The 13424-nt window shown below is 37.4% G+C and overlaps 1 protein-coding gene across 2 annotated transcripts in view; it reads left to right on the plus strand.

Annotated features, from left to right (window-relative positions):
- Nucleotides 1-13424, plus strand: part of SREK1IP1 (SREK1 interacting protein 1) — a 43998-nt gene that overhangs the window by 9970 nt on the left and 20604 nt on the right. For both annotated transcript variants that reach the window (XM_013062477.2, XM_004764555.3), the window contains exon 3: nucleotides 13172-13315. In XM_013062477.2, the coding sequence (XP_012917931.1) occupies nucleotides 13172-13315 (144 nt within the window). The remainder of the gene's footprint in view (nucleotides 1-13171; nucleotides 13316-13424) is intronic.

Raw genomic sequence — 13424 nt, forward strand, 5'->3', positions numbered from 1 at the left:
CATAATGAAAGCAGGCTGAGAGTACCAAGTCACATTCTTCCAAGCAAAGGCTGAAATGTGGCATAAGGGAATTTTGCTCAGTTAACAGAAGTGGGAGCATAAGCATACATATCCTTCATTTAAATAAAAACTCGTAAAGACTGTACTTTTATGTAAGAAATGACTGCAGTGAAATCTTTTCTGTGTTTTAAACTTATATGTATTTATTTCTGCTTTGTTTCCTTTCTTTAAATCTTTGCTAATTTCCATGTTCCATTTCTTGATTTAGGACTTAAGAACCTGCTCACTCATCCTCTCTCTCTTCCTTATATGCTGTTTTATTTACTTCAAAATCTAGAATGGACTTTCCAGTTTGTCTAAAATACCAGTTTATCTACTTGGACTTCTTTTTAAGGGGTATCTGGGTGGCTCAGTCTGTTAAGCATCTGCCTTCAGCTCAGGCCATGTTCCCCGGGTCCCTGGGATCAAGCCCCACGTCAGGCTTTTTGCTCAACAGGAAGTCTGGTTTTCCGTCTTGGTCTGCCTGGCACTGGCCCTACTTGTTCTCTCTCCCTGTTTATCTCTGTCAAATAAGTAAATAAAACCTTAAAAAAAAAAAAAGACTTACAGGAAAATAATAAAAATAATTTTTTGGAAATAGAGTATTTGTTGATCTAGTCTCCTTACTGTTATTTTATTTTATACAATGATGCAAGTATCTGTAGTAATTGAATTTTTTTTTTTTTTGAGAAGGCAGGTAAGCAGATAGGCAGTCTAAGTTTATTTCCTTCTGCTTTATTATTTTAATCTATTATTTTAATGATTAAGTTATTAAATAACTTCTCATTTGTCTCCTATGGAAAATTCAGTAATAGTTCCCTTCTGGGTTAAACTTGGGTTAAAGGGGTGCCTGGGTGGCCCAGTGGGTTAAAGCTTCTACCTTCGGCTCAGGTCATGATCCCAGGGTCCTGGGATGGAGCTCTGCATCTGGTTCTCTGCTCAGCAGGGAGCCTGCTTCCACCTCTCTGTCTCTCTGCCTACTTGTGATCTCTGCCTGTCAAATAAATAAATAAAATCTTTAAAAAAAAAAAATGGGTTATAAACATCTTTTAAAGATGACGGTCTTTTCCATTTACATGTCTTTATGATAGAAACTACATTTTAAAAATTACCTGTTATTTGCAGTCCAAAATCTTTGTATTGATGGCAGATGTAATAGAGAAGTGCATGAAACTCTTTGAAATGTTTTTAATGCCTAAAAATGTGCATATTCATCAGTCAGTCACAAAAGAGTATTGCCTCTCTAGTGTTGTGAAACTAATGGTTTAGGTTGTACTATTTAAAAAATTTTAATACTTGATTGAAAAGATTTTATTGTCAATATGTTCAATATTGGTTATATTGTTTTTAAGTTTCAAGTTAAGAGTGAGTATGTTACTAAATAACATGATGTCACTTTTTCATGGAAGTTCCCTCAACAAAATAAGAATTTTTATTTCTGTGATAAGTTGTTGAGTTTTTTTGGAGTGCCAGCTTCTGATTATTTAAAAGCTACAAGGTCACTAAGCCTTTTTCCATAGAATAAATGTCTCAAATAATTTTGATAGTTCTCAGAAAATATACCTTTAAAAAGTTCAGTTCAGTTTATTATACTCAGTAGTTGAGCATTTGATCATAGCAGCAGGAAATAAAAACATACCAAAATATCTTTAAGGTTTATTTAACTTGAATTGCTTATTTCTTAATAGACATTCATGATCTTTTCTTTGCCTGTGGGTCTGCTCATTATTGTTTCTCATAGACTTTTAAGTGCAAATATCTGAAATGCATTTGCTACTTTTTTATAGTTTGTTTCTTCAGAGATAAGCAGTGAAAAATAGTAAATCTGAGTGCAAAATCATTTTATCTTTAGTTCTCATTAGCGGTAATACTGCCTTCCTCTACAGCCCTCCCTGGAAATCTGTGGCCTTTTTTTTTTTTTTTTTTTTTTTTTTTTTTTTAAGTTGTCCATACGGGGTTGAGGGCAACAGTAGGACATTTAGTATGTAGGGTATAGGGATTATAAACATCCTGTAATGTGTAGGGCAGTATTGGACAGTGAAGAATTGTCTGCCTCAGAATGACAGTGGCCACCCCCTTTGAGAATTTTTTCTCATTGTTTTGGGTTTTATTCCCCTCTATCTTGTACAGTCTTTTCTAGTACCTAAATTGAAAACTGCTCTTAAAAATAACTCATTTTTTTTAAAAATTAAAAAATTTTAAAAATTAAAAAAAAAAATAAAAATAACTCATTTAAATCTGGTGTTTCCCAAAGTACAACTTTGTTTTATAGAAACAGCCACTCTTTTTTGCCCCACATTTATATTTTTGGCCTTACATGATTTTATATAGGCAAACTTATATCTAATAATAACAAATATGTCATGAAGCAAACTGTGCCGATTCAGGCTTATATGGGGAGGGATAAAAAAGTAGAGATCCTATATGGTCTCCTATTTCAAAAATTTATGTGGGTAAAGTAAGGAACCATCTTAGTCCTTATGGACTACTATAACAAAATACCACAAGCCCAGTAGCATATAAACAGAAATTATTGCTCATTGGAGAGGCTGTAAGTCCCAAGTTCAGGGTGCCAGCAAGTTTTCCAGGTCCTAGACTTTTCATTTTATATTCACATGGTGGAAAGGACTAGGGATTTCTCTGAAGTCTTTTTTATAAGGCAGTAATCCCATTCATGAGGGTACCAGCCTCAGAACCAAATAACCTCCCAAAGGTCCCATCAACTAATACCATTCTCTTTGGGGATTATAATTTCAACATATGAATTTTGGTGGGACACAAAGATTCAGGTCATAACAAGAACATACTGAATACAGTTGACCCTTGAACAACATAGGTTTGAACTCCACAGGTTTAGTTTTAAGTCTTTTTTTTTTTTTTAATAAATACAGTATAGCAGTAGAACAGGAACCACCATGTCTCCCCCTCCCCGCCTGCACTTAGCCAGGATAGATCCTAGAGTAATACTCGTTTCTTGCTCTTTTCCTGGGAATGTGGAAAATGTCCTTCCATGTGGAGTCCAGGGAAGGCGATAACCAGGGGAAGCCAAAATACCTTTACCCTTCTCTCTAGATCACTTGTTCCACCTGATCCACTTTATGTGGCTCTAATGGAAAATGCTGTCATGGAAAATGCTGTCAAGGAGTAAGCTGCCAGTTTCCCTACAATATTAGCTACCCTCTTCAGAAAATATTCAGCACCTTGGACAGTGTCCCACCCTAGGGCCCAGGCTTCTGTCTGGTGTTGGTGTCCTCCTGCACCCCCTTGGTCAGGGGGTTGTGGGGTGGCATGTTATTATGTGGCCCTTAGTTTCTTCACCAAGAATCCTTCCCCAGAGCCTGTTTCTTGCACCTCCTGGTTCAAGACCTCAATGAACTAGTTCTAGCCTTCTCCGCAAGTTTTCTCCACCATTGCTTTGTTTTTTCATCATGTGTTTACTTGTATCTTACTTTTCTATCACATTAAATACAGTATTTCAGTTTTGGGGGGAACCAGAAGTTTTATGTGGATTTTTGACTACCTGGAGATCATTGCCCCAACCCCTGTGTTCAAGGGTCAACTGTAATTCCTAGAAGGGAATTCAGGATAAATGGAGGGTCTTATATTTAAGATATAATGTGTTTATATAGACTGAGGGGATACAGGAGATGTTTCAGATACAGGTGATAGGAAAAGATTAAGCAATTTCATCTAAGAGTTATAACAAGGATATCTCTTAACTTGGGAGGAAGCTAGGTGAGAATAAGTACAGATATTTCAGGTGTAGAAATAGAAAGAAAAAGGAGATGCTGTCTGGTAAACTTAGGAGGCAGAGCTGGCTATTTGGGAAGCGGGCCCTGAGTGGGACGGGAAAGTGGTTGAACAATAGTTTAAGTCAGGCATAAGTTTGGAAAAGTCACTGAGGAAAATATGACAGATCAAAAAAAAAAATGAAATGCTTTATGTTTGTGCTAACGTTCATCAATGTATGATTGTGCTCAAACATTGCTTGACTGCTCAGGGATAGGCACAATCCAAAGGTTAGCTTTGAGCCAGAGTATTTGTTTTACAGTGAGGTATCATAGAAGAACAAGAATATGAATGAGTCAGAGAGGCTTATAAAAGAGTATTCAGAGAGTCAAGAATGAGAAATTAGAAAGACTAGGAGAAAATAAAGGGATTGAGTGAGTTAAGGTCTTAAGATTCCAAATCAGATCGATGCATGGGTGTGAGTGAGAAAGCTAGAAGGATAAAAGATTTGAGTCAAAGTATGATGTTGGAATTTAAAATTTCTGAGATGAACCACAATGAGATACCACCTCACACCAGTCAGAATGGCCTAGAAGAATTAACAAGTCAGGAAATGACAGATGCTGGTGAGGATGCAAAGGGGAATCGTCCTACACTGTTGGTGGGAATGCAGGCTGGTGCAACCACTCTGGAAAACAGCATGGAGATTCCTTAAAAAGTTGAAAATAGAGCTACCCTAAGATCCAGCAATTGCACTACTGGTTATTTACCCTAAAGATACAAATGTAGTGGGGCACCTGGGTGGCTCTGTCATTAAGCGTCTGCCTTTGGCCCGGGTCATGAACTCAGGGTCCCGGGATCGAGCCCTGCATCAGGCTCCCTGCTCTGTAGGAAGCCTGCTTCTCTCTCTCCCACTCCCCCACCTTGTGTTCCCTCTCTCACTGTCTCTCTCTCTTTGTCAAATATATAAATAAATCTTAAAAAAAAAAAAAGATATAAATGTAGTGATCCAAAGGGGCACATGCACCCAAATGTTTGTAGCAGCAATGTCCTCAGTAGCCAAACTATGGAAAGAACCTAGCTGTCCCATCAACAGATGAATGGGTAAAGAAGATGTGGTATATACAATGGAATACTATGCATTGATCAAAAGAAACGAAATCTTGCCATTTGCAGCGATGTGGATGGAACTAGAGGGTATTATGCTGAGTGAAATAAGTCAATCAGAGAAAGACAGTTATCATATGATCTCCCTGATACGAGGAAGTTGAGAGGCAGCATGGGGGGTTTGTGGGTAGGAAAGGAAGAAATGAAATAAGATAGGATCGGGAGGGAGACAAACGATAAGAGACTCTTAATCTCATAAAAAAAAAACTGAGGGTTGCCAGGGGGAAAGGGGTAGGGAGAGGGTGGTTGGGTTATGGACATTGGGAAAGGTATGTGCTATGGTGAGTGCTGTGTAGTGTGTAAACCTGGCGATTCACAGACCTGTACCCCTGGGGCTAATAATACATTATATGTTATTTAAAAAAAAAAAAAATTTCCGAGATGGAACACTTCAGGTTCTCACAAGGAGCATGGTGTGGCCATGGCATCTAGAATATCAAGGAACTGAGAAAAGCCATGCAACACTCTAGACTGCCCATTGAGCCTTGTGGAAGGGCTAAGGGTGAAGAACTCGAATAGGAGCCTGATTCCAAAGACTTCAGTGGAGAGGCTTTGTATTGGGATACCTTTGGCTCAGGTCATGATCCTAGAATCCTGGGATTGAGCCCCACATTGGGCTCCCTGCTCAGCGGAGAGCCTGCTTCTCCCACTGCCCCTCGCTCAGCTTGTCCTTGCATGCTCGCTCCTTCTCAAGTAAAGAAATAAAATCTTGGGGCGCCTGGGTGGCTCAGTGGGTTAAGCCGCTGCCTTCGGCTCAGGTCATGATCTCAGGGTCCTGGGATCAAGTCCCGCATTGGGCTCTCTGCTCAGCAGGGAGCCTGCTTCCCTCTCTCTCTCTCTGCCTGCCTCTCCGACTACTTGTGATTTCTCTCTGTCGAATAAATAAAAAAAAAAAAAAGAAAGAAAATCTTTAAAAAAAAAAAAAAGAAAGAAAGCCCAGAGAATACTAATAATAAAGAGGTAAGCTGTAGAAAAGTGTTCCCAGTGAAGAGCCAAATATCCTTTAAAGCAAGTGGTGGAGGGAGCAAACTGCAAACAGGTATCACAGTCTGTCCATTAAGGATTGCATGTTTCAGAAGATGTCATAAAAAGATTGGCAGAGGGATGCCTGGCTGGCTCAGAGGTTTAAGCCTCTGCCTTTGGCTCAGGTTGTGATCTCAGAGTCCTGGGATTGAGCCTCACATTGGGCTCTCTGCTCAGCAGGGAGCCTGCTTCATACCCCCACCCCATCTGCTGCTCTACCTACTTATGATATCTCTGTCAAATAAATAAATAAAATCTTAAAAAAAAAAAAAAGATTTGGAAAGAAAGGAGTGATTATCTGTTAGGTCAGGGGACCAGAAACAATATGAAGATAAGACTTCAAGGAAGATAAATGGATACAGAAGCCTGCATTTTTGGGTAGGAATCACAATGATAGTGATGTGAAGCTTGGTGGAATTAATTGTGTTTAATAATTGAAAAGTTTGTAATGTAGCCTTTATGCTCTCAGAACTGAGAACCTTAGGTAAAGCCAAAAGCTGCTTTACTTAGCCCTTGTTCACATGGTCTGTATACTCCACATGCTAGGAAAAACGTACGTGAGCACCCTAATTATAAAACAGAAGTTCTTTTCATTCATTGACAGATCTTTATCAGGACAGTCTAAATCCAATGATAGGTTTTATTATTACTTGGCACTTGACATTACCCATCTAGCCACTCCTTGAATGCAGACAAGGGAGAATATACCTTTCCCTTTATTGGTACAACAAATGGTCATAACCTGACACCATGTATAAAGTACCTTCTTGGTGCTAGAGTCTAGACTAAGCGCTTTAAAGAGACAATTAATTGTGTCTCATTCTTAAAACAACCCTATGAAGTAGGTTTCATGGTCTCCATTTTTATGAACATTCAAAAGAAAAGACTGATACCCAGATCAGTCGCCTCAGTGCAAACCCCCTCGGGCACTTACTAGCTTTGTGACATCAGGGAATTTGCTCTACCACCTGTGTCAGTTTCCTGTCTATAAAATGAAACAGTTATAGCCCCTAGCTCCACAGAGCTGTTGTGAAGATTAAATTCACTAGCAAGGGTTGAGCTCAATGGTTTGCCATAGGAATTCCTCAATAATTATTACTGACTCTTATTACTGTTATAAATCAGAAAACAGGCTCAGGAGAATTTCTTTATTATTAAGTGGGAAAACTGGAATTGTAATTTGTGAAACTTGACACTATGTCATGGTCTTTTCCCCACCATTTGTAAAAATTGTGGTAAAATATATAACATATATATAACAAATATAACATAAAATTTGCTGTTTTAAGCATTTTTAAGTATACAATTGAGGGACATTAATTACATTCACAGTGTTGTACAACTGTCTCCACTGTCTATTCTGACACTTGTCATCACCCTAAACAAATGCTATAACCTCTATTTCTGCAGCCGCCCCTTGCCCCGGGCCCCAGACTCTGATGCACTTCCTGTTCTATAAATTTGGCCATTCTGGATATATCATGGAAGTGTAATCATATTTGTACTTTGTATTTGTACTTTGTGGCTGGCCTATTTCCCTTCTTGTAACATTTCAGAGTCCGTCCATGTTGTAGCCTGTGTATGTGTGTGTGTCTGATATACCACGTTGTATAATTCATTCATCTGTTGGTAGGCACTTAGATTGTTTCCATTTTTTTGTTATTGTGACTAATGGAGCAGTGAAAATCCATGCACAAGTATCTGCTTGAATCCCTCTTTTCAGTTCTTTTGGGTATATGCTTAGGGAGTGGAATGCTGGTTCATCTGTGTCAGCTTTTTGAGATGCTGCCTAACTGTTTTCCACTAGAAATTTTATATTCCCACTAGAAATATACAAGAATTCCAATTTCTCTTGCTGACATTTATTTTTCTTTTCCTTTTTTTTTTTTTAATAAGTGTAGCCATCCTCGTAGATAGAAAGTGATATCTCAGTGTGGTTCTGATTTCATTTTCCCTAATGACTGATGATGTTCAGCATCTTTTTATAGTCTTATTGGACATTAGTATATCTTCTTTGGATTAATGTCTATTCAAGTCTTCCATCCATTTTTTAAGTGAGTTGGGGGTTTTTTCCGTTGTTTTTTAATTAATTTAATTAACGTTAATTAATTTAATTAATTAAATTAATTTAATTAATTTAACTGCTTTAATTAACAAAACAGCGATAGTATTTTGTAATGCAGGTGTTTTACAGTTTTAAAAATAAACAGTTTACAATATGGCCTCTTAATTTGCTGTTTTATATGAAAATTATTAAATTATTAAACTGTTTCTGAAATATTTTAAAAAATTATCTTGTTACTTTTGTGTTACTATAATATGCTAATTTTTATACTTTTGGGGGTCATATTAATATTCATGATTACTTTTGTTTATTTTGTTCTTGAGTTAGAGCACTTGTATAGATACTGGATGTTAAAACCTATCAGATATATTATTTGCAAATATTTTCTCTCATTCTATAGGTTATCTTTTCACTTTCATAATAGTTTCTTTGCAAAAAGGTTTTAAATCTTGATGAGGTCCAGTTCATCATTTTTTTCTTTTGCTGGTGCTGTTGGTAATTTCTTTTTAGATTTATTTATTTATTATTTGAGAGAGAGAGAGAGAGAGAGAGAGTGGGAAGGGCAGAGGAGAGGAAGAGAGACTCTCAAGCAGACTCTATGCTAGGTGTAGAGCCCAACACAGGGCTTAATCCCACAGCCCTGAGATCACCCCCTGAGCCCAAACCAACAGTCAGATGCTTAACCGACTGTACCACCCAGGTGCGCCAGGTGCCATTGGTGTTTTATATCTAAGATCCTTTGCCAAATTCAAGGTCATGAAGACTGACCCTTTACTGTCTCCTAAGAGTTTTATGGTCATAAATCTTATATTATTAAGTCGTTGATCCATTTTGAGTCAGGCTTGCATATGATATGAATAAGATGTTCGACCTTATTATTTTGCATACGAAAATCAAGATGTTTTGGCACCATCTGTTGAAGAGACGTTCATTCCCCAGTGAGCAGTCTTGACACTCTTGTCAAAAATTGATTGGCCATATGTATATGGTTTCTTTCTGGGCTCTTAATCCTGTTCTATTGGCCTGTATGTTTATTCTTGTGACAGTACCATCCTGTTTTGATTACTATAATTTTGTGGAAATTTTTGAAATCAGGAAGTGTGAGTCTTCAACTTTTATTCTTTCTCAGGATTGTTTGGCTAGTCAGGGCACCTTGAATTTGGGAGTAATCAGCCACTAAAAGGTTGTAACTTGAAATGTCTCTGTGTATCTGTGGCCCGAATTTGTTTCTGGTCACCTAAGAACTTTCTGATCATTGCTTAGAGTCCGTTTAGATAAGAAGTCACAAGAATTGTAATTTGGAATACGATTATTTCCTAATTTTGTTCACTTATTCCCCCAAGAGGAAAAAAAAATAGGAAACTCTATTTGTAGCTTCATGGGTCACTTGTCTTAAGATTAGTTTAGGGTCAGTTTCATTGAAGTAAAGCTAAAATGCATGTGAGATGGAGCTTGCTTCCAGTGTGGTTGTGACTTCAGTATTTTATTTACTTTAAATATTCATTGTAGTATGAAGTGTTTGGGTGCAGAGCTAGCTTAAGTAAAGGGAATAGTGTATCATCAGGAGTTCTGATCAAAATGGCAAGCTGAACCAAGACTGAAGGTCCTCCTTATGCTTTCAACACAGAAATGCTGAGAAAACCAGAATAACAACAACAGAAATAACCCAGCTCAAATGAATGAAAGGGAACTTCCATTGCTGTAAATGAAAAGGAACTCAAAGCCAGAACAGGGAATAATAGCTGAAAACGATGAGGTCCACAGGCCTACTGGGTAGACGTCTATGGATAGGGAATGAAGCCTCAGACCACTGTGGGATGGTAGCATGGCTGGGATGGGAACTCCTGCATAAAGCCCGACTTTTCTAAGCGAAGTGGGGATTAGAAAAATCACATTCACTATCTAGGGAGAGTGGCAGAAAACTTTATTGTATGAATTCCTGCAAAATAATAATCAGAAGAAAAGGAATAATCAAGAATTGGCAACCTAGGCTTATACCATGGGTAAGTATGAGGAGTGAATTTACACTGCCTCCAGCGAGGCAGGAACTGTTTTTCCAGGTTAAGAAATTAATATTGAAAATTGATCTGGTAGTGGGGCACCTGGCCTGCTCAATTAGTAAAGTATGCAACTCTTGATCTAGGGGTTATGAATTCAAGCCCCATGTTGAGTGTAAGAGATTACTTTAAAAAAGTGTGGGCTGCGTGTGGGTGGCTCAGTGTGTTAAAGCCTCTGCCTTTGGCTCAGGTCATGATCTCAGGGTCCTGGGATTGAGCCCCGGATCAAGTTCTCTGCTCAGCAGAGAGCCTGCTTCCCTCTCTCTCTGTCCCTGCCTCTCTGCCTACCTGTGATCTCTCTGTCAAAGTAAATAAAATCTTAAAAAAAAAGAAAGGATTGGTCTGCATATGATTTAACTCATATGTCAAATTTAAGAAACAAAACAAATGAACACAAGGGAGAAAATAAAGAGAGACAAACCAAGAAACACATAACTTCATGTTAGAGAATAAACTGAAGGTCCATGAAGGAGGTGGGTAGGAGATGGGTTTCATAAGTGATAGACATTAAGAAAGACACTTAGAATGAGCCCCTGGTGCTATATGTAATTGATGAATCACTACTTCTAAACCTGAAATTAGTATTACAGTGTATGTTAACTAACTGGAATTTAAATAAAAATGTGGGGAAAATTGGACTAATATCAAATTAGATAAAGAAACTTAATTGCAGCTATATGTGTTTTTTTTTTTTAAGATTTTATTTATTTATTTGACAGAGATCACAAGTAGGCAGAGAGGCAGGCAGAGAGAGAGGAAGGGAAGCAGGCTAACTGCCGAGCAGAGAGCCTGATGCGGGGCTCCATCCCAGGACCCTGGGATCATAACCTGAGCCCCTGAGCCGAAGGCAGAGGCTTTAGCCCACTGAGCCACCCAGGTGCCCCCGCTATATGTCATTATTAATAAAACAACAGAAAATTAAAGACTGTGTAAAAATTTTCAAAATAAAGGGATTGGGGAATGAAGGGAGATAGATTAAATATCATTGATATTTAGTGGTTTTTCTCACAAAAATGATAACTTCATATGATTAAACTAATAACAACCAAAAGAGCCTGGTAGAGAAATTTCAACATCAGACTTTGGAACAAGAGCAGTATTAGGAATAGAGATTCAAGAACAGTGAAAAAGGTAAAATGATAATGATCTTGATTGTGCTTACTAATATAGTCTCCAAATATTTATAGTAAAAACTGTATTCCAAGGAGAAATTGGCAAATCTTTGATGATAGAGGTGTTTAGAAATTACACTATCAGAAGTTACTAGACAAAAAATAAATACAATGGAGAAGATTTAAACAACAAAATAGACATAGCACTCTATCCTACAGTGTGATATACATTCTTTTAAAATACATCCAAATGTATTTTACTTTACTAGGTGATAGTCCACAAAATAAATCTCAGCAAATAGCAAATAACTGATCTCATACAGACCCTACTTTCTGGTAGCAGTGTAATAAATTTATAAAACAACAAAAGCATAATTTGAAAACTCCATATGTTTGTAAACTAAAAAGAATACTTTTGATTCATTTGGAAAGAAATCACAACAGAGGAAACTTGTTTCTAGCAGTATGGCAGACTGGGTCCTCTTGCAAATAATTAAGAAACTTGTATAAAATGTACAATACATATATTAGTTACAGTAGTGTTCTAGGAAGAAAATAAAGAACTAGAAGATAACAATCAAAGGAAAACAGAAATTCAAAGAGGTAAGACTTGAGGGTATTTCCTGAACCCAGTGTTCATGAACTTGTGTTTTCGTGGGTTGGCAGAGTATAACAGATAAAAGCAAGGCCTGGGGTCCTGCTTAAGATTGGGACTCTAATAAGAGGTGTTCTTGTATAAATGTAGAACTTACAAAGGATTTCACACTTAAAGTAAGAGGACTAGAAATAAACCCTAGCATAGAGTTAGAGTGAGTCATTAATGGATCATGGAATCAATTATGTGGTTACCACCAGCACTGTGTGTTGTTTCTTATCTTTGTTTTTGAATATCAAATGTAGTAATGCTTGAGGTAACTTTTTGTTTCATTGTTAATGTGTTAGTGTGTATCTGTATTTGAATGTGTATACAAGTGCAAAACATAATTTTGAGTGGCAAAAACTAATTGCAAACTGATAGGTAAGCATAATTGAGTTTAGGTTATAAAATAATGCAGTGTGCTGTTTTGGAAAGATAAATACCAACTGTAATATACCAGCTTCCAAAGACAGAATAATGGGATTAGGACAGTGTTCCAAGGAATGGTGCAAGGTCCCCACCTTTGTGTGTGTGTGTGTGCACGGGTGTGTGTGTACAGTACTTTTGCAAAGATTTACTTTAAAAAAAGAAAGCTAAGTGAATATGACAAAATGTTAACATGTGGGTGATAGGCACTTGGGTATATATTGGCTATATAATTTCCTGTACTTTTGTGTTATTTGTACTATATGATTTTTGGAAAAGCTGTATCATGCACTAAATGGGTAATTATTACAGTTTTATAATGGGGAGAGTCTTTAGAGGGTGAATGATATCAGAATGAAAGTTTTTTTTCAGAATGAAATTTTTATTTATGTGTTCTGTAGAAGAGCACCCTGGATGGTGCAGTTGGTCGAGCTTTTAACTTGATTTCGGCTTAGTTCATGATTTCAGGATCATGAGATGGAGCCCTACATTGGGCTCAGCGAGGAGTCTGCTGGAGTTTCTCTCTCCCTCTCCCTCTGCTCCTCCCTATATATGCTCGCTCTCTCTCTAAAGTGAATAAATCTTAAAAAAAAAAAAAAGTTATATTATTATGACACCTTTAATTAGATGAAAGCTATATAGTTGCTATGTAATTAAGTACATAAAAAGGGAAAATACAGGAAGTGTGATGTAGCCAAAAATGCTTGTTAAATTAGAAGCCCTGATGAAGAAAGGAAGTTCTCTCTTTTGAGTGGTTCATTCAGGGAAAGCAAACTATCACCCACTGAATAATCAAAGTTTAGACATTGTATTTTTAAAATTGTAACTTGTTTCTTAACCCTGAGGCAACAAACCACAAATACATGATGTATATATTATTTTGTCTTTCACGTTTTTGTGTGTTTGTTTTACTTAGCTGGTCACCTGACATTTGAATGCCGCAATTTTCTCCGAGTGGACCCCAAAAGGGACATAGTTCTGGACGTGAGCAGCACCAGCAGTGAAGAGAGCGAGGAAGAGCACGCAGAACTGAGTAAATCGCAGGCGCTACAAGAAAAAAGTGAGTGGTGCTTTTTCTTTCCCTCCGTCCTTTAGAAATGTTTCCAAACTTCTTGCCTATGATTATGTCATGTTCATTGTCCTCTTGTATTGATCAGTTAGATAGGTCG

Source organism: Mustela putorius, unplaced genomic scaffold (genome assembly GCF_011764305.1).
Source record: "Mustela putorius furo isolate JIRA1106 unplaced genomic scaffold, ASM1176430v1.1 tig00000145_pilon_pilon_pilon, whole genome shotgun sequence".
Taxonomy (NCBI): domain Eukaryota; kingdom Metazoa; phylum Chordata; class Mammalia; order Carnivora; family Mustelidae; genus Mustela; species Mustela putorius.